The sequence below is a fragment of the Symphalangus syndactylus genome, chromosome 24, assembly GCF_028878055.3.
Source record: "Symphalangus syndactylus isolate Jambi chromosome 24, NHGRI_mSymSyn1-v2.1_pri, whole genome shotgun sequence".
In the NCBI taxonomy this organism is placed as follows: Eukaryota; Metazoa; Chordata; class Mammalia; order Primates; family Hylobatidae; genus Symphalangus; species Symphalangus syndactylus.
Window position 1 is genome coordinate 44,900,723 of NC_072446.2, and position 20,087 is coordinate 44,920,809.

Below are 20,087 nucleotides of genomic sequence, written 5' to 3' on the forward strand. Positions count from 1 at the left end.
GCCCGGCCACCCATCGTCTGGGAAGTGGGGAGTGCCTCTGCCCGACCACCCATCGTCTGGGAAGTGAGGAGCGCCTCTGCCCGGCCACCTATCATCTGGGAGGAGGTGAGGAGCGTCTCTGCCTGGCTGCCCCGTCTGGGAAGTGAGGAGCCCCTCTGCCCGGCCGCCCCGTGTCTGGGTAGAGGTGAGGGGCTCCTCTGCCTGGCCGCTCCGTCTGGGAGGTCTACCACGGAGGCCAGAAGCAATGTGGGGGCTGGACGTGGTGGCTCACGCCTGTGGTCCTGGCACTCTGGGGGGCGAGGCGGGTTGATCACTTCGGGCTAGGAGTTCGAGACCAGTCTGGCCAACTTGGCGAAACATGGGGAATGCAACAGACAAACCAACCAACCAACTCAATGACAACAAAACAGGTCTACCCTGGAGTCATACTCTAATTTTTTCTATTTTCCTCCCTTTCTGATCCTTTATCCCACTTTCTTTTTCTTCCTCTTCCTTTTCCCTCTTCTTTGTCAAATAGAGGATTGAATTATTATCACTGAAAAAAAAAAAAAAAAAAAAAATCCTACAAGAAAACCTAGGCAATACCATTCAGGACATAGGCGTGGGCAAGGACTTCATGTCTAAAACACCAAAAGCAATGGCAACAAAAGCCAAAATTGACAAATGGGATCTCATTAAACTAAAGAGCTTCTGCACAGCAAAAGAAACTACCATCAGAGTGAACAGGCAACCTACAGAATGGGAGAAAATTTTTGCAACCTATTCATCTGACAAAGGGCTAATATCCAGAATCTACAATGAACTCAAACAAATTTACAAGAAAAAAACAAACAACCCCATCAAAAAGTGGGCAAAGGACATGAACAGACACTTCTCAAAAGAAGACATTTATGCAGCCAAAAAACACATGAAGAAATGCTCATCATCACTGGCCATCAGAGAAATGCAAATCAAAACCACAGTGAGATACCATCTCACACCAGTTAGAATGGCCATCATTAAAAAATCAGGAAACAACAGGTGCTGGAGAGGATGTGGAGAAATAGGAACACTTTTACACTGTTGGTGGGACTGTAAACTAGTTCAACCATTGTGGAAGTCAGTGTGGCGATTCCTCAGGGATCTCGAACTAGAAATACCATTTGACCCAGCCATCCCATTACTGGGTATATACCCAAAGGACTATAAATCATGCTGCTATAAAGACACATGCACACGTATGTTTATTGCAGCACTATTCACAATAGCAAAGAGTTGGAACCAACCCAAATGTCCAACAACAATAGACTGGATTAAGAAAATGTGGCACATATACACCATGGAATACTATGCAGCCATAAAAAAGGATGAGTTCATGTCCTTTGTAGGGACATGGATGAAACTGGAAAACATCATTCTCAGTAAACTATCGCAAGGACAAAAAACCAAACACCGCATGTTCTCACTCATAGGTGGGAATTGAACAATGAGAACTCATGGACACAGGAAGGGGAACATCACACTCCGGGGACTGTTGTGGGGTGGGGGGAGGGGGGAGGGACAGCATTAGGAGATACACCTAATGCTAAATGACGAGTTAATGGGTGCAGGAAATCAACATGGCACATGGATACATATGTAACAAACCTGCACATTGTGCACATGTACCCTAAAACCCTAAAGTATAATAAAAAAAAAAAAAAAAAAAAAAAAAAAAAAAAAAAAAAGAAGCTCGGTGTTGGAGGTGTGCCCATGCATTCCTGGGAGCCATGAGAGGGGAGGGGAGTGCCCTGTGTCACCTGAGTCCGGGTTAAGAGAGACCACACCAGAGCTGATTCCTAAGGAGCATGGGGGTGGGGGGAAGGGGGTGTTCGTGGTGGGGAAAGGGAGTGACCAGCCCTTTCAGGAACTACCAGAAGTTTAGCAGAGCTGGTGACAGTGCTGTGAGCAAGAAGGTGGAGAGCTGGGGAGGGCCATTATGAAGAGACTGGAGATTGCGGTCTGTGAACTGGAGTCCTGATGTGACTGGGAATCGTTGATATGTTTTAAGCCGAAAAGTCACCGACGATCAGTGTTTAGAAAGACCCCACTGGCAGCATTTGGGGTGTGGATTGGAAGGAGCCAGGCCTAAGTTGGGGAGTCCAGGTGGAATTCTTGTGTAGAAACCCAGGGAAGGGGACCATCTGATGACACACATCCCATAGCAACTTCCTTTCCTCCTCTGCACCTCCACAGTGGAGTGTCTGTTTTCACTATACGAAGATTCCTTGATGGCAAGGATCGTATTTTATGTCCTCAGTGTCATGTGCTAATCAGTTGGAGGCACTCCCTAAATGTATGCCAGATGAGTATATAGTTGTTAGTACAAGGGCTTTATGGTAGGTATCAGAACTTTTTCTTTTTTATAACTTTTATAACTCTTATAAAGGAGCCGACACCTTTTTCTGATATTGTCAGAACAATTGCTGACCAGTGCTATGGGCTGGCTGAGGTTGGCAACCAAGAATCTATTATCTCAGTCTATGCCATGCAATTAGAAGATTGGATTGTTCTTGGTTAGAATTTTGTCCAGAGAGTTAGAAGAAAAGGGAGGGCTGAGGACATAAACATCCAAATTTTACAAAGAAGAAAGTTCAGTGCTCCTGTCTATATTGAAATAGTTAAGAGGGAAATGATTGGAGGTCTGGGGTGTGCTTCAAAATAATATGATCATAGGGATAGTAAGTGTAGTGCAGATGAAACAAGGTTGGCCTTGAGCTGATAATTTACTAAAGCAGGATGGTGAGCACATGAGGTTCATTATAGTGCTCTTTCTACTTTTTAAAAAGTTTAAGATTTTCCAAAATGAAAAAGAAGCTGGGCATGGTAGCTTATGCCTGTAATCCCAGCACTTTGAGAGCCTGAGATGGAAGGATCACTTGAACCCAGGAGTTCGAGACCAGCCTGGGCAATATAGTGAGACCCCCATCCCCACTAAAAAAGAAAAAAATTACACAATGAAAAGAATAATACAGGTGGTAGAAGAAGAAATAAAGGTATGAGTATATGATTTGGCTTCCTAAAGACAGCTACAGGAGCATGCCTCTGCTGGGCGGGCCTGCAGCATAGTGCACCCTGGAGCTGAAGTTCTGTTCGCCTTTACAGGAAGTACACAGCATTGTACGGGGGTTTTATCAGTTACTGGTGGGCAGTCTCTAGAACACTCAGGGGTCAGGGGCAAAATTCCCTCTCCCTCAAACCAGCCCACCTGTCTTGGTGAGAATGGAAAATGGAGCTTCCCAGCAAGCCTCCTGCCTTCACCCCCATGCACAGGTGCATCAGGGTCTGAGGGCTCCTCCCTGTGGGGCCTGGGAAGCCGCCCTTCAGTGGGCTATGGCTGCGTTGTCTTCTGATCTTGTAGCTGTGTGTGGGTAACAGTCACATCGTCTCTGCATATCCCAGAGAGTTATGTCCATTTCCTCTCTGGCGGCATCTTTCTATCACTGTCACCCTCAGGATAATGGCACAGGAACTAACAGAGGCACTAAGAGCAGTGATACATACTGGAGAGAGGGGCGGGGCTGATGACCAAAATCACCTTCTGTTTCAGTAAGAAGTTGGTTAAAGTGATGCCTAAAATGGATAGAATAGGAAATAACAATAAAAACATTAATGATAAAAAGGCAACTCCCAGAAGAACTGAAAAGTAACCTAGTTCAAGGTGGGGGCCCCTGGAGAGAAGCCTTCAGAAGAGCAGAGGAAGAGCAAGGAACATTGCTTTTCATGACTAGCCTTTCAGTACCTTTTGATATTTCAGCTAAGTATGTAGTTCTCTAATGATTTCTAAATTGTTAATTAGTGTGATAGAATAGGAATTCTGGAGATTGGTAAAAAGGAATTGCTAGGAGAAAATTAGGGAAAGAAAGCACAGAGCAGTATTGAGGTGGGAGGCTGGGAGCAGACAGATGGTGAGTGTTTGTTTGCATGGCAGGAATGAGTGGCTGAATGGTATTAACTGGCCATGGGGCTCTGACCAGAGCTTGGGTATACAGTTTCTGTGCCAGCACAAACCAGCATTAGGTTCGTGGTGTGTGAGGCCAGGTGATGGTCATGTGGATCTGGTCCAGAGCTGTGGTCTTGACATAGAGTTCCATGTATGAACTTTGGTGGTGGTGGTTGTTTTGTTTCGTTTTTTAAGAAAAAGGGAAGAGTTGTTTTATGTCACAGCAAAACTCAAGGAGGTGACAGCACAAGACCCAGGTTAGAATATACTCAGCCAGGGTTCACAGAATCTTCCATCCTTTGCAAAGCCAAGGCGTGAGTAGAAAGGCTGTTGGCTTACAGGGCTAAGCTCTTATGGAAGGAATCAGTCCTCTTCTGGCTTCCGGCCTTGCAGTGTCCAGAAAGGAAGGATCGGCATGGTCAGACCAGGAGCCCTGTGGCAGCCATGGGCACTTAGGCTCTCTCTGGTTCTGATGTGAGGGATGGACATTCACGAGGTCTTCAGAGTCTGCAGACACTGGCCTCAAGGAGAGTAGAGGAGCACATGGGCTCCTTCTGGGCTGGGCTCTCACCCTTGGTGGAGCCAGTGGTCCCAGGGGACCATGGGAGCCTGCGGAGATTCTGCCCAATACACACATACCTTGCGTTTTCTCAGAGCCTGACAGGTGCTGCCTTGAAGCGGAAAGACTTCACCTCACAGGGTGGCCAGCTGTCCTTTCTCTTCCTCTCCCTGTCTTGCGTGCTCATGATAATGGATAGACAGACATCTCCATGGTAGAAATAATGCATCCCTTTCTGCAGTCCATGGTTCCACAGCATATGGTCAGTAGACTTAAATGAGTGCTACATAAAGTATAATTAGTTCTGCACCACAGGGTCTTACCTTCCAAAAAGGAAACTCTAGTATTGACTTAGAAATGCCAGTTTTATCCTTCCGACCAGAGCCCAAGTCCTGAATGAGGCCAGAGGCAAATGAGAGGCCCTTTCTTCTCTCTTTTCAAATCTGCTGTATTAAACAGTGACTTTTCCTAGTCATTCAGTATTCATTCATTCATCCATTTATTCAAGCTTTTGAGTACTTTCTTTGTGGATGGCACATAGTAGATGCAAAAATACAATCATTTTTAAAATGGAAAGCATTTGTTATGTGGTAGTGGAATATAAGAAATGCCATGCTTCCTTATTTTTATGGTAATCTTGGACTCAGGTTCTACCCACCATACTTAATTAGAAATTCATTCTCAGCCTCTGTTTTGGCAGAGACCCATTCTCTTCCCTCAGGAACATACAGAAACCTCAGGGCTGAACTGACCTCAGAGGTTGGGGAAGGCCCCCTGGTCTGATCTTCAGTCGCTGACTGCTGCACCCGATTCCCTGGCCCCTCACTCTTGAGGGCAGCATCCTCACTCTTGTGTGGCACAGGCTTGGACACAGAATGACACTTAAGCACCAGAGCCTCCCTAGCCTGCCACAAGGACACCCTATATTCCCAGGCACTTTCAGAATGTGAAACCTCCCCTCCATTCCCTCCCTGTCCCTGCCTCCAGGTTTGGGCCCTGCCTCTCCTTTTGTTCCCAAGCACCATCCTCTCTTCCTCTACCCTTATCCTTCCCCATCTCCCTCCCACTCCCCAAAAGAGCCAAACTAATTATGGGACTTTAACCTTCCAAGTAAAGGCGAGGGTTTTTTTTTTTCAATGCAGTTCCTGAAATGCTAAAGAAATTGTCCAGGGAAAGGAGCACAGGAGGCGTTTTGTTTTGTTTTGTTTTGTTTTGTTTTGTTTTGTTTTGTTTTGTTTTGTGACAGTCTCGCTCTGTCGCACAGGCTGGAGTGCAGTGGTGCGATCTTGGCTTACTGCAACCTCTCCACCTCCTGGGTTTGAGCAATTCTTGTGCCTCAGCCCCCCAAGTAGCTGGGATCACAGGTGCACACCACCACGCCAGCTAATTTTTGTATTTTTAGTGGAAACGGGGTTTTGCCATGTTGGCCAGGCTGGTTTCGACCTCCTGGCCTCAAGTGATCCACCCACCTCAGCCTCCCAAAGTACTGGGATTACAGGCATGAGCCACTGCATCCAGCCTGATGTTTAAATAATTTCTTACTTCAGAGTTTCCTGAAGTGTGGCCTATGGAGACTAGCATCAGAATCACTTGAGCTTAAAGTTATAGAGATAGAGATAGGGCCTGAGATTCTGACTTTGTTGTAAGATATCCAGAGTTTGAGAGCCATGGCCTAGTTCTTGGAATACAAAAGTGTATCTGCTGTTTTATGGGAGGTAGGGAGTTACCTTTTCATTCATTCATCCTATAACAGTAATTTAAAAGTTAGGAATTGGTATCTTCATAGAAGAATGCAGGAATCCTCTTCTCAGGATGTCTGTCTGTACACAGCCATGGTATATGGTAGACCAAGTTTGTCCAACCCGTGGCCCGTGGGCTACATGCAGCCCGGGACAGCTTTGAATGCGGCCCAACACAATTCATAAACTTTCTTAAAACATGAAATTTATTTTTTTTATTTTTTTTTTTAAGCTCATCAGCACTATCGTTAGTGTTAGTGTATTTTATGTGTGGCCAAAGACAATTCTTCCAGTGTGGCCTAGGGAAGCCAAAAGATTGGACACCCCTATATAGACCGTAATTATCACACGCCCTGAGAGGGGAGCAGATCAATGGTAAGGGAGTGTAGAGGAGAGCCTGCCAGAGTTTCCAGTGGGGCCGGGGATGCTTAAAAAGGTAGGCAGTGATGTGCTGAGCCAGGAAGGACAGGGAGGACCCCCATGCACACAGGCAGGGAGGCTCTCTGGTGACCATCTGCTGTCAGGTACAGTAGTACAGTAGTATAGTGAGCAGAAGCACTTTTGGCTGAAGCGCAACATTAGTGATTGAGGAAGTGCAGGTCCATAATATCTTACCCCAAATCCTGGGGCTCACTGAGCTTCCAAGTTCAGAGTTTTTCAGAATTGATGAACACATCCAAAAGGCCCATGGGGAAGATACACCTTAGACATATTGATGAAAGTGGAGTTGGAATTGGGTTGTGGAAGTAGTAGGATGTGAATTCTAGGTCTCTTGGAGTGTGGAGTGTGGTGTCTACTGTTTGGAAACAGAGAAGAATGACATTATGAGTTTTATTTATAAAATATAATTAGAATTTCTTCTTTGTATTAAAATAGATTTTTATATAGGAAATTTTCATTGCCTTCAGTATCAGAAAGGCCCCCAAATCCATTTCACCATTTCCATAATAAATTATGAAAGAAAGATTTGATTGAGATATTGTCTTTAAGAATGAAACCAAAAAGTATGGGAAAATAATTTTAGAGTTAACAAAATTTATAGTTACAATCATGAAGCAGGTATGGTGCTGCTTCATGAGCCAAGTTCATAAAAGAAAAAAAAATCAGATCTTACTGAGTTCTGTGAGACAGATCATTTTTCTTATTAACATATTCATTTATTCAGCAAATGTTTATTAAGTGCCAATTAATGTATCAGTGGCTGCTTTAGGCACTGGAGATATATGGTCAGTGGGATAAGGGGAAGTCTCTGTCTTCAATCCTCACAGATCTTATTTTCCATAAGTAAGTGTACAGATACGGGCTATGAATTAAATAGAGCAAGATAAAGAGATGGGGGTGTGGCTTCATTTGTGCACATGGTGCCCAGAAATCTGATAGCTCCATCATGGAGTCCTTCACTTGAGACTTCACAGCAGGATGTAAAAAGCAACAGCCAGGAAACTCCTCAGTTTTCCCAAAGTCCTCCCTTAATCTCGTTCAGAGAATTATGAAACACTTCCTATGCCTTCATCCTTTATCCCTTCTTCAGTTGATAACTGAAGGGCTAAATCTGCGAAGTCTTCCTTTGCCAATGGTTTTGTGTGAACAGTTCTCCAACAGCGCTTCCACTAAAATCTTTTGCAAGATTGATTTTACAGTTGGTTGGCATTGTATGACAGTCTGTGAGTAGGGACAGCACAATTTATGCTTGTTAATCAAGTTTATGCTTTTTACATTGAGTAATTTTTAATTATCTAGTGTAATTTTTAACAGCACTCCCCTTCATTTTCAGAAGTGTTCAGTTTGAACAATAAGTTCGTCATCTTATCAGCCAAAGATTGACCAACAAAGACTGACAACAGTGGGCGGGGTATTCAGCAGGGTTAGATGTTTCTAAGTGGTCAGTGCATTCATAAACATTTTCACGTTTTAACTTTTGCCTCCTCACACAATCTTGTAACTATGGAGACTTAGATGATCAAGATTCAACTAAGAGGATCCCTTTAAAGTCTTGGGTACCAGCCATACTGGCAGCTGTTTTATATGAGGTTCTTTATGATTATAATTTGGACATGAACATGGAGTGGTCCTGCTTCAGCAAGAAATCAGGCTAATAACCATTAGCATCCAGTGTGGGGAAAGGCGGGGGCTGCCCTGAGGAGTGTTGTGTGGCACAGGGCACATGAACACCAGATAGGTCCTCAGACAGTGCCCTTAGCATCCAGCGGTTTTTGGCATCTAGCAGGGAGTAAAAGTATCTCATAGATTCTTTAAGTGTAAACACCGAGGACACACTTAATGTTTTAAAAGATTTGACCCAGCCATCCCATTAGTGGGTATATACCCAAAGGACTATAAATCATGCTGCTATAAAGACACATGCACACGTATGTTTATTGCGGCACTATTCACAATAGCAAAGAGTTGGAACCAACCCAAATGTCCAACAACGATAGACTGGATTAAGAAAATGTGGCACATATACACCATGGAATACTATGCAGCCATAAAAAATGATGAGTTCGTGTCCTTTGTAGGGACATGGATGAAACTGGAAAACATCATTCTCAGTAAACTATCGCAAGGACAAAAAACCAAACACCGCATGTTCTCACTCATAGGTGGGAATTGAACAATGAGAACTCATGGACACAGGAAGGGGAACATCACGCTCCGGGGACTGTTGTGGGGTGGGGGGAGGGACAGCATTAGGAGATACACCTAATGCTAAATGACGAGTTAATGGGTGCAGGAAATCAACATGGCACATGGATACATATGTAACAAACCTGCACATTGTGCACATGTACCCTAAAACCCTAAAGTATAATAAAAAAAAAAATTAAAAAAAAAAAAAAAAAAGATTAAAATCCAGACAGGGTTGGGGTGGACTCTAATCTGTTTCCTTCTCTCTCTTTATGTGTTATAACTTGGATTCTTCATTCCCCAAGATGACCTTGTTTATATAATTCTCCAATCTTTTTTTTTCTTTTTTTTATTATTATTATACTTTAGGTTTTAGGGTACATGTGCACAATGTGCAGGTTTGTTACATATGTATCCATGTGCCATGATGTTTTGCTGCACCCATTAACTCGTCATTTAGCATTAGGTATATCTCCTAATGCTGTCCCTCCCCACTCCCCCAACCCCACAACAGTCCCCGGAGTGTGATGTTCCCCTTCCTGTGTCCATGAGTTCTCATTGTTCAATTCCCACCTATGAGTGAGAACATGCAGTGTTTGGTTTTTTGTCCTTGCGATAGTTTACTGAGAATGATGTTTTCCAGTTTCATCCATGTCCCTACAAAGGACATGAACTCATCCTTTTTTATGGCTGCATAGTATTCCATGGTGTATATGTGCCACATTTTCTTAATCCAGTCTATTGTTGTTGGACATTTGGGTTGGTTCCAAGTCTTTGCTATTGTGAATAGTGCCACAATAAACATACGTGTGCATGTGTCTTTATAGCAGCATGATTTATAGTCCTTTGGGTGTATACCCAGTAGTGGGATGGCTGGGTCAAATGGTATTTCTAGTTCGAGATCCCTGAGGAATCGCCACACTGACTTCCACAATGGTTGAACTAGTTTACAGTCCCACCAACAGTGTAAAAGTGTTCCTATTTCTCCACATCCTCTCCAGCACCTGTTGTTTCCTGACTTTTTAATGATGGCCATTCTAACTGGTGTGAGATGGTATCTCACTGTGGTTTTGATTTGCATTTCTCTGATGGCCAGTGATGATGAGCATTTTTTCATATGTTTTTTGGCTGCATAAATGTCTTCTTTTGAGAAGTGTCTGTTCATGTCCTTTGCCCACTTTTTGATGGGGTTGTTTGTTTTTTTCTTGTAAATTTGTTTGAGTTCATTGTAGATTCTGGATATTAGCCCTTTGTCAGATGAGTAGGTTGCAAAAATTTTCTCCCATTCTGTAGATTGCCTGTTCACTCTGATGGTAGTTTCTTTTGCTGTGCAGAAGCTCTTTAGTTTAATTAGATCCCATTTGTCAATTTTGGCTTTTGTTGCCATTGCTTTTGGTGTTTTAGACATGAAGTCCTTGCCCATGCCTATGTCCTGAATGGTATTGCCTAGGTTTTCTTGTAGGATTTTAATGGTTTTAGGTCTAACATTTAAGTCTTTAATCCATCTTGAATTAATTTTTGTATAAGGTGTAAGGAAGGGATCCAGTTTCAGCTCTCTACATATGGCTAGCCAGTTTTCCCAGCACCATTTATTAAATAGGGAATCCTTTCCCCATTTCTTGTTTTTGTCAGGTTTGTCAAAGATCGGATAGTTGTAGATATGTGGCATCATTTCTGAGGGCTCTGTTCTGTTCCATTGATCTGTGTCTCTGTTGTGGTACCAGTACCATGCTGTTTTGGTTACTGTAGCCTTGTAGTATAGTTTGAAGTCAGGTAGCGTGATGCCTCCAGCTTTGTTCTTTTGGCTTAGGATTGACTTGGCGATGCGGGCTCTTTTTTGGTTCCATATGAACTTTAAAGTAGTTTTTTCCAATTCTGTGAAGAAAGTCATTGGTAGCTTGATGGGGATGGCATTGAATCTATAAATTACCTTGGGCAGTATGGCCATGTTCACGATATTGATTCTTCCAACCGATGAGCATGGAATGTTCTTCCAATTGTTTTTATCCTCTTTTATTTCATTGAGCAGTGGTTTGTAGTTCTCCTTGAAGAGGTCCTTCACATCCCTTGTAAGTTGGATTCCTAGGTATTTTATTCTCTTTGAAGCAATTGTGAATGGGAGTTCACTCATGATTTGGCTCTCTGTTTGTCTGTGATTGGTGTACAAGAATGCTTGTGATTTTTGTACATTGATTTTGTATCCTGAGACTTGCTGAAGTTGCCAATCAGCTTAAGGAGATTTTGGGCTGAGAGGATGGGGTTTTCTAGATACACAATCATGTCATCTGCAAACAGGGACAATTTGACTTCTTCTTTTCCTAATTGAATACCCTTTATTTCCTTCTCCTGCCTGATTGCTCTGGCCAGAACTTCCAGCACTATGTTGAATAGGAGTGGTGAGAGAGGGCATCCCTGTCTTGTGCCAGTTTTCAAAGGGAATGCTTCCAGTTTTTGCCCATTCAGTATGATATTGGCTGTGGGTTTGTCATAGATAGCTCTTATTATTTTGAGATACGTCCCATCAATACCTAATTTATTGAGAGTTTTTAGCATGAAGGGTTGTTGAATTTTGTCAAAGGCCTTTTCTGCATCTATTGAGATAATCATGTGGTTTTTGTCTTTGGTTCTGTTTATATGCTGGATTACATTTATTGATTTGCATATGTTGAACCAGCGTTGCATCCCAGGGATGAAGCCCACCTGATCATGGTGGATAAGCTTTTTGATGTGCTGCTGGATTCGGTTTGCCAGTATTTTATTGAGGATTTTTGCATCAATATTCATCAAGGATATTGGTCTGAAATTCTCTTTTTTGGTTATATCTCTGCCAGGCTTTGGCATCAGGACGATGCTGGCTTCATAAAATGTGTTAGGGAGGATTCCCTCTTTTTCTGTCGATTGGAATAGTTTCAGAAGGAATGGTACCAGTTCCTCCTTGTACCTCTGGTAGAATTCGGCTGTGAATCCATCAGGTCCTGGACTCTTTTTGGTTGGTAAGCTATTGATTATTGCCACAATTTCAGAACCTGTTATTGGTCTGTTCAGAGATTCAACTTCTTCCTGGTTTAGTCTTGGGAGGGTGTATTTGTCGAGGAATTTATCCATTTCTTCTAGATTTTCTAGTTTATTTGCATAGAGGTGTTTGTAGTATTCTCTGATGGTAGATTGTATTTCTGTGGGATCGGTGGTGATATCCTCTTTTTCGTTTTTTATTGCATCTATTTGATTCTTCTCTCTTTTCTTCTTTATTAGTCTTGCTAGCAGTCTATCAATTTTGTTGATCTTTTCAAAAAACCAGCTCCTGGATTCATTAATTTTTTGAAGGGTTTTTTGTGTCTCTATTTCCTTCAGTTCTGCTCTGATTTTAGTTATTTCTAGCCTTCTGCTAGCTTTTGAATGTGTTTGCTCTTGCTTTTCTAGTTCTTTTAATTGTGATGTTAGGGTGTCAGTTTTGGATCTTTCCTGCTTTCTCTTGTGGGCATTTAGTGCTATAAATTTCCCTCTACACACTGCTTTGAATGTGTCCCAGAGATTCTGGTATGTTGTGTCTTTGTTCTCGTTGGTTTCAAAGAACATCTTTATTTCTGCCTTCATTTCATTATGTACCCAATAGTCATTCAGGAGCAGGTTGTTCAGTTTCCATGTGGTTGAGCGGTTTTGAGTGAGTTTCTTAATCCTGAGTTCTAGTTTGATTGCACTGTGGTCTGAGAAACAGTTTGTTATAATTTCTGTTCTTTTACATTTGCTGAGGAGAGCTTTACTTCCAACTATGTGGTCAATTTTGGAATAGGTGTGGTGTGGTGCTGAAAAAAATGTATATTCTGTTGATTTGGGGTGGAGAGTTCTGTAGATGTCTATTAGGTCCACTTTGTGCAGAGCTGAGTTCAATTCCTGGATATCCTTGTTAACTTTCTGTCTCGTTGATCTGTCTAATGTTGACAGTGGGGTGTTAAAATCTCCCATTATTATTGTGTGGGAGTTGAAGTCCCTTTGTAGGTCACTCAGGACTTGCTTTATGAATCTGGGTGCTCCTGTGTTGGGTGCATATATATTCAGGATAGTTAGCTCTTCTTGTTGAATTGATCCCTTTACCATTATGTAATGGCCTTCTTTGTCTCTTTTGATCTTTGTTGGTTTAAAGTCTATTTTATCAGAGACTAGGATTGCAACCCCTGCCTTTTTTTGTTTTCCATTTGCTTGGTAGATCTTCCTCCATCCCTTTATTTTGAGCCTGTGTGTGTCTCTGCACGTGAGATGGGTTTCCTGAATACAGCACACTGATGGGTCCTGACTCCTTATCCAGTTTGCCAGTCTCTGTCTTTTAATTGGAGCATTTAGCCCATTTACATTTAAAGTTAATATTGTTATATGTGAATCTGATCCTGTCATTATGATGTTAGTTGGTTATTTTGCTCGTTAGTTGATGCAGTTTCTTCCTAGCTTCGGTGGTCTTTACAATTTGGCATAATTCTCCAATCTTATTTAAAACTGTTATGTGAGGACCATGGCTCATATTCCACAGCTTTCCTTCTCTCAAGGAGCTGGGACTGGTTATTGTGATAAATGAAGGAAAAGAAAAGAAAGTGGGTTTCTGTTTATTGTATGAAATTGATGTAACTTTGTATTTCTGATTATAAATGGTAGCCAGAGGGAGGACACAAAAACGTCAAATTCCAAGCCCCATAATATATTATGGCCTGAATAGTGTTGGAACTTGTTTATTTATGGAATGTCAGAAAGAAAATAGGGCCATCGAGGCCGGGTGCGGTGGCTCACGCTTGTAAGCCCAGCACTTTGGGAGGCCGAGGCGGGCGGATCACAAGTTCAGGAGATCGAGACCACGGTGAAACCCCGTCTCTACTAAAAATACAAAAAATTAGCTGGGCGTGGTGGTGGGCGCCTGTAGTCCCAGCTACTCGGAGAGGCTGAGGCAGGAGAATGGCATGAACCCGGGAGGCGGAGCTTGCAGTGAGCTGAGATTGCGCCACTGCACTCCAGCCTGGGTGACAGAGCCAGACTCCGTCTCAAAAAAAAAAAAAAAAGAAAATAGGGCCATCAAAAAAGCAAACAGTGGAAATCTATTTTCTAGGCCCCTGTGAGTCTGGCTCTAAAAACAGTGCAAGGGGTTGGGGTTTGGTGGGACTAGGAAAGCAGATGCTCGTCATTTACCTTCCTGTGTTTGTCATGAGAATTGTCTGTACTGGGATTGTCACCTTGGTCAGTAATTGTTTCGTTTATAGTACCATTGTCTCTCCAAAGAGGGCTGAGTTCCCTAAAAAAAAAAGGCAATGCACCACACGTCTGGCTAGTAGCACGTATTTTTTTTTTTTTTTTTTTGTACTTTAGGTTTTAGGGTACATGTGCACAATGTGCAGGTTTGTTACATATGTATCCATGTGCCACGTTGATTTCCTGCACCCATTAACTCGTCATTTAGCATTAGGTATATCTCCTAATGCTGTCCCTCCCCCCTCCCCCAACCCCACAACAGTCCCCGGAGTGTGATGTTCCCCTTCCTGTGTCCATGAGTTCTCATTGTTCAATTCCCACCTGTGAGTGAGAACATGCGGTGTTTGGTTTTTTGTCTTTGCGATAGTTTACTGAGAATGATGTTTTCCAGTTTCATCCATGTCCCTACAAAGGATATGAACTCATCCTTTTTTATGGCTGCATAGTATTCCATGGTGTATATGTGCCACATTTTCTTAATCCAGCCTATCGTTGTTGGACATTTGGGTTGGTAGCACGTATATTGTAGGTGATAGTAAGGACACAATTCTCGTTTTAATCAATTTGGAGGTATGCATTTTTTCATGGGTTAATATCCCTGAAATCATGATGTGTCTTATGGTCAGTGACTTAAAAAGCATTATGTCATAGTTAAATTGACAGTGTTTTTCCTAAATAATATACAGAATAATGCCTTTTTCAGCCAATGTTATTTTAGAGTTGATGAAATATGTTATATTTTTATATTCTTGGTATGAAGACTATTAACTGTATAATAAAATTATTTAAGTTCTGATAGCGTATTGTCAGATGATGTTCAGTGTAGCAAAACGTGAGGCACAATTTTTTGTAAAAAGGACAATGTCTTGCAGTCAGTACACACTGAGTACATAAATGTTGACCAAATGAAGAGCACAGAATGGGGCTGCCCACCTGGAGGCAGAGCCATGAATCGGTACTGAGGCAAACAAGGAGAGCTTTGTGTGGGTGGAGGTGCAGGGAGGGAGCGCCAGGCTTCATGGAGGCGTGCGAGGGTCTCCAGGGTCAAATGGAGGGAACCTCAGAACTGGTGTGAAGCTTAGAAGGGGCTGCAGGAGGCTGTGCTAAAGCCTCAGTGTATTGCTATGGGACTGGCAACTAAACAAGAAAACTAAAGGGGTGAGGTACTTTTCCTTAAGTGAAAAAAGTTTCCTTAACTTCTTTAAAATGTAAACTCTGTTTTCAGCTTAACTCTTGAAATGAGAAGCCTGAATCCGTGGTGGTTTCATGACCTGCATAATCACACTACCTGTTTTTCTGTTACAGATTGCCTTCTCTCAGCACAGCAATTTTATGGACCTGGTACAGTTCTTCGTGACTTTCTTCAGGTAATTTTGCTTATACAGACTCTCTCTATTCTTTTGATTTAGGCCCTAGATCCATTAATAGAGTATCAGCTCCTAAAAGATAAAAGAGTAATCCTGTGTTTCCACCACAGATTAAATTTATTTCATATGTGTTCCTGAAAAGTTAGATGTCAGTTACAGTAATATAAACTCAATCTAGCATGACAAAGTGAAAACATTTGGTTTGTTATGTTCTGGCTTCCGGCGGGGGGCTTTGCATGTATCATGTATTAATTTTGCATATATCCTATAGATAATTTGGCTCTTCATATGGGGAGAATTTGGGACTAAAACAACATTTAATTAATAATGGTTACTGATGTGAGCGACATATATGCTTATTCTTGTTCAAGAGATGATTCTGGTGATTATCCAAAGTTTTAAAGCTGAAAGTGATTTTTTAGTGCCCTGGGATTTTCTTTTATTTCCATAGTTTTTTTCTTAGTTTAATTTTATCTTTATGAAAATACTGTATACAAATAATTGAAAAAGACAAAAAAAGTGCTGCAGTTTTTAAAACAGAAAGCAACAATAGCCTGCCTTGCACCTTCCCCACCCCAAGTCCGCCAATTTAAATTGTTTTAATTGTTTTTTACTTCTCTGTGTTTACACTTGGTTTTTCAGTTAAGTTCTCTTTTGATGTCCTACTGTAGAAGATGAGGATATACTGTGTTACATGGCCTCCCCTAGCATCTCCCCTCACACCACAAAAGCATACAAAAGTCCCTTCTCTTTCACTTAATACCATTGTATCACAATGCATGGCTAAATCAGTGATCCCTATCTATGTTATGGCCATAAAACTCTTATTCACAGCTGCATTGAACAGTGATTACACTACCACATTTTTTGGGTAGAAGGATCATTCTTTGCTTATCCTAAATGTAGTATTTGCCATGTTTTGGCTTTTTAATTGTTTGATTTTTCTATGTGCCTACCCCTGATTTATCACTATACTCTTGCTGATGTACCTTTAGAACAGTAAAAAATAAAATAAAATAAAGTATCATTATACTGTGACAGAACTGAGAAATCTCACAATGGTCACACACAGGAAGGTGCTCTCTTGGTTTGAATTTCTCTTGGAGTTGCCCACCCTAGAACCCTCCCACCTCCTGCCCCCAAGTGCACTTGTTCCTGGGGCCTGCTGCACAACTGTCATTTGGAAACTCCTATATTGAAGTCTCTGTTTCCCAGATCCCATGTCTTCATCTTCCTATCCATTCCCTCTTTTCACTGGAGCACATTCTCCAGATTTGTGAGAAAAGATGCCTGGGAGATAACTTTTCTGTGAGCTCTCCTGACTAAAAATATCTTTATTTTATCCTACAATTTGATTGAATTTCTGGGAGCAGGTGCTATGGCTCACACCTGTATTTCTGGCACTTTGGGAGGCCGAAGTGGGTGGGTCACTTGAGCTCAGGAGTTCGAGACCAGCCTGGACAACATGGCAAAACCTTGTCTCTACAAAAAATACAAAAATTAGCTGGGTGAGGTGGCACAAGCCTGTAGTCCCAGCTAATCAGGAGGCTGAGGCAGGAGAATGGCTTGAGCCTAGGAGGCAGAGGTTGCAGTGAGTGGAGAATGCACCACTGCACTCCATCCTGGGTGACAGAGTGAGACCCTGTCTCAAAAAAAAAAAAGTCTGACTACAGAATTCTAGGTGAAAATCATTTTCCATTAGAATTTAGAAGACATTATACTATTTTTTCTAGTGTCCAGTATAATATTGAGAAGGCTAGTGCTGTCATAATTCCCACTCTTTGTATGGAATCCATTTTCTCTCTTAAAAAGAAAAGTATATTTAAGTGTAATAAAAAATTACAGAAACATTTGCAAATCCCATGTATGTAGCTCAGTGAATTATCACAAATTGAACACTTCTAGACTATTGGTAATATTATCTCTTGTTCACCCAGAACATTTCAGGCTTCTTATTTCTTCTGTGTCAGTTTTGGCAAGTTGTATATAGTTTTCTTCTAATGATCCCATTCCATCTGTTCCATTCTCTTGTTCACTCAGAACAAGAGTTAATATTACCAATACTCTAGAAGTTTCTCTTGTGTTTCCCCATCTCACAACCCCCTGCCTCTTCCCCAAAGGTACCATTTACCTGACTTCTCAAACCATACATTGCATTTGCTATTTTTGAAATGCATATAAATTATTTCTTGTTTTTTTTTTTGAAACTTAGCCTCTCTCTGTCGCCCAGGCTAGAGTGCAGTGTTGTGATCTTGGCTCACTGCAACCTCTGCCTCCCGGGTCCAAGCAATCCTCCTGCCTCAGCCTCCCAAGTAGCTGGGATTACAGGCATGTGCCACCACGCATGGCTAATTTTTGTATTTTTAGGAGAGATGGGGTTTCACCATGTTAGCCAGGCTGGTCTCAAACTCCTGACCTCAAGTGATCCGCCCACCTCTGCCTCCCAAAGTGCTGGGATTACAGGCATGAACCACTGCGCTCAGTCAAAATGTATATAAATTAAATCACAACATAAATTTTAAGATGATTTGGTTGATGAAGAAAATATTGAAAACTTGTGGGATGCAGTTAAAGTTGTACTTAGAGATTATAGCTTTAAATCTGTGGTTTTCAACCTTAGCTGCACCTAGAATCACTTGCGGAGCTTTTGATGTCCAAGCCACTTTTCAGACCATTTGACTCATAACCTCTAGGGGTGCACCCCAAACATTTGAAAACTCTCCAGGTGATTCCAATGTGCAGCTAAGGTTGAAAATCACTGCTTTAAAAGCATATATTAGAAAAGAAAAAACATTTCTCTCAGTAACTCAGAAAAAGAACTGCTAATTAAACATAAAGAAGTAGAAGAAAGAAAAATATAAATAAGAGCAAAAATTAATGATCTAAGGGAAGAAGTACAGTAGAGAGGATCTTAAAAACTGTGAATTGGATCTTTGAAAAGAGTAAGAATATTATTGGCAAACCCCTGGCAAGATTAACCAAGGAAAAAAGAGAGAAGGTATATAGTATATGTAGCCAATATCAGAAATAAAAAGGGGGCATTCCTCCAAATCCCGCAGACTTTTTTTCCTCCAGAAGGGTATTTGATGAACAACTTTATGTGAATGAATTTGCAAATGAAACAGATAGAATGGGACCATTAAAAGAAAAATATGCAGCTTGCCAAAACTGACACAGAAGAAGCAGCCTGAATAGTTCTTTATCCATTTTTAAAACAATACTAATTTAAGTTTTGTCATAGTGAAAACTCTAGGCCCCAGGTGACTTCATTGGTAACATAACCTTTTTTAGGCCGGGTGCGGTGGCTCATGCCTGTAATCCCAGCACTTTGGGAGGCCAAGGTGGGCGGATCATGAGGTCAGGAGATTGAGACCATCCTGGCTAACAGTGAAACCCCATCTCTACTAAAAATACAAAAAATTAGCCGGGCGTGGTGGTGGGCGCCTGTAATCCCAGCTACTCAGGAGGCTGAGGCAGGAGAATGGCGTGAACCTGGGAGGCAGAGCTTGCAGTGAGCCGAGATCGCACCACTGCACTCCAGCCGGGGCGACAGTGCAAGACTCTGTCTCAAAAAAAAAAAAAAAGGAGAATACTGTGATCATCTTAATCAATGGAGGAGATAAAGCATTTGATAAAATTTAATACCCATTCATTTTTAAAAAAACTTATTAGAAAACTAGAAAGAGAAACTTCTTGAACACTAATAATGGAACAACATAAAAAGTCAACAGCAAACCACTTTCTTAATGGTAGAATGTTACAAGTTTGAGTTTGGGAACAAGACAGAGATCCACTTTCCACAGTTTCAGTTACTCAGGGTCAACCGTGGTCCAAAATCATTAAGTGGAAAATTCCAGAAATAAACAATTTATAAGTTTTAAATTGTACTCCATTCTGAGTAGTGTCATGAAATGTTATGCCATCCCGCTTCGTCCCACCTGGGATAGGAATCATCCCTTGGTCCAGTGTATCCACGCCCCTGTGCTGCCCGCCCGCTAGTGTCTTGGTTATCAGATCTAAAAATCATAGTATATGTAGGGTTCAGTACTATCCATGATTTCAGGCATCCACTGGGAGGCTGGGAATGTAACCCCACAGATTAAGCAGCACACTATATTGCCAAATCCAAAGGATACTTTTTGGTTCTCCTCTTCTTGACTTCTCAGTGGTATCAACCAACTGACTGCTTCATGAGCGAGACTCTTCCAGCCATCTGTGACCCATGCTGCCTTACCACTGCTTCTTAGCCTCCCTAGTGTGCAACCTTTTCTATTCAGCCTCTCACTGTTGATTTTTTCCCAGACCTTGACCCTGGCCATCTTCTCACTCCGTGTTCTCTGACTGGACTCTGCCTTCCCCATCTGCAGCACGATGTGCCCAGAAGTGACCAATTCCATCCTTCCTCACCAGTGTTCCCCACCTCACTAACTGGCAACATGGCTCTGCCGGTTCCAAGCCACTTCTCTTGCTTTCACTCAGCAGGCACTCCCTTACCAGGCCCCAGAGCTACGGCCGTCAGTGCACTCTCCACCTCCACTCCCCACCCCACCAACCCTAGCATCAGTCTCGCCTGGACCTTTTCAGTTGACTTTGGCCCCTCCAGA

At 42.2% G+C, this 20,087-nt stretch overlaps 1 protein-coding gene across 3 annotated transcripts in view; it reads left to right on the top strand.

Moving 5' to 3' along the window:
- Positions 1-20,087, top strand: part of ATRN (attractin) — a 186,830-nt gene that overhangs the window by 140,748 nt on the left and 25,995 nt on the right. For 2 of the 3 annotated variants that reach the window (XR_010119363.1, XM_055264937.2), the window contains exon 25: positions 15,422-15,483. Coding sequence is in view for 2 of the 3 variants with exons in the window: in XM_055264937.2 (XP_055120912.2) it covers positions 15,422-15,483 (62 nt within the window). In the remaining variant the exon portion in view is untranslated. Of the gene's footprint in view, positions 1-15,421; positions 15,484-18,103; positions 18,640-20,087 lie in introns of those variants that run through there. The other variant, XM_063633463.1, reaches the window with a different exon arrangement.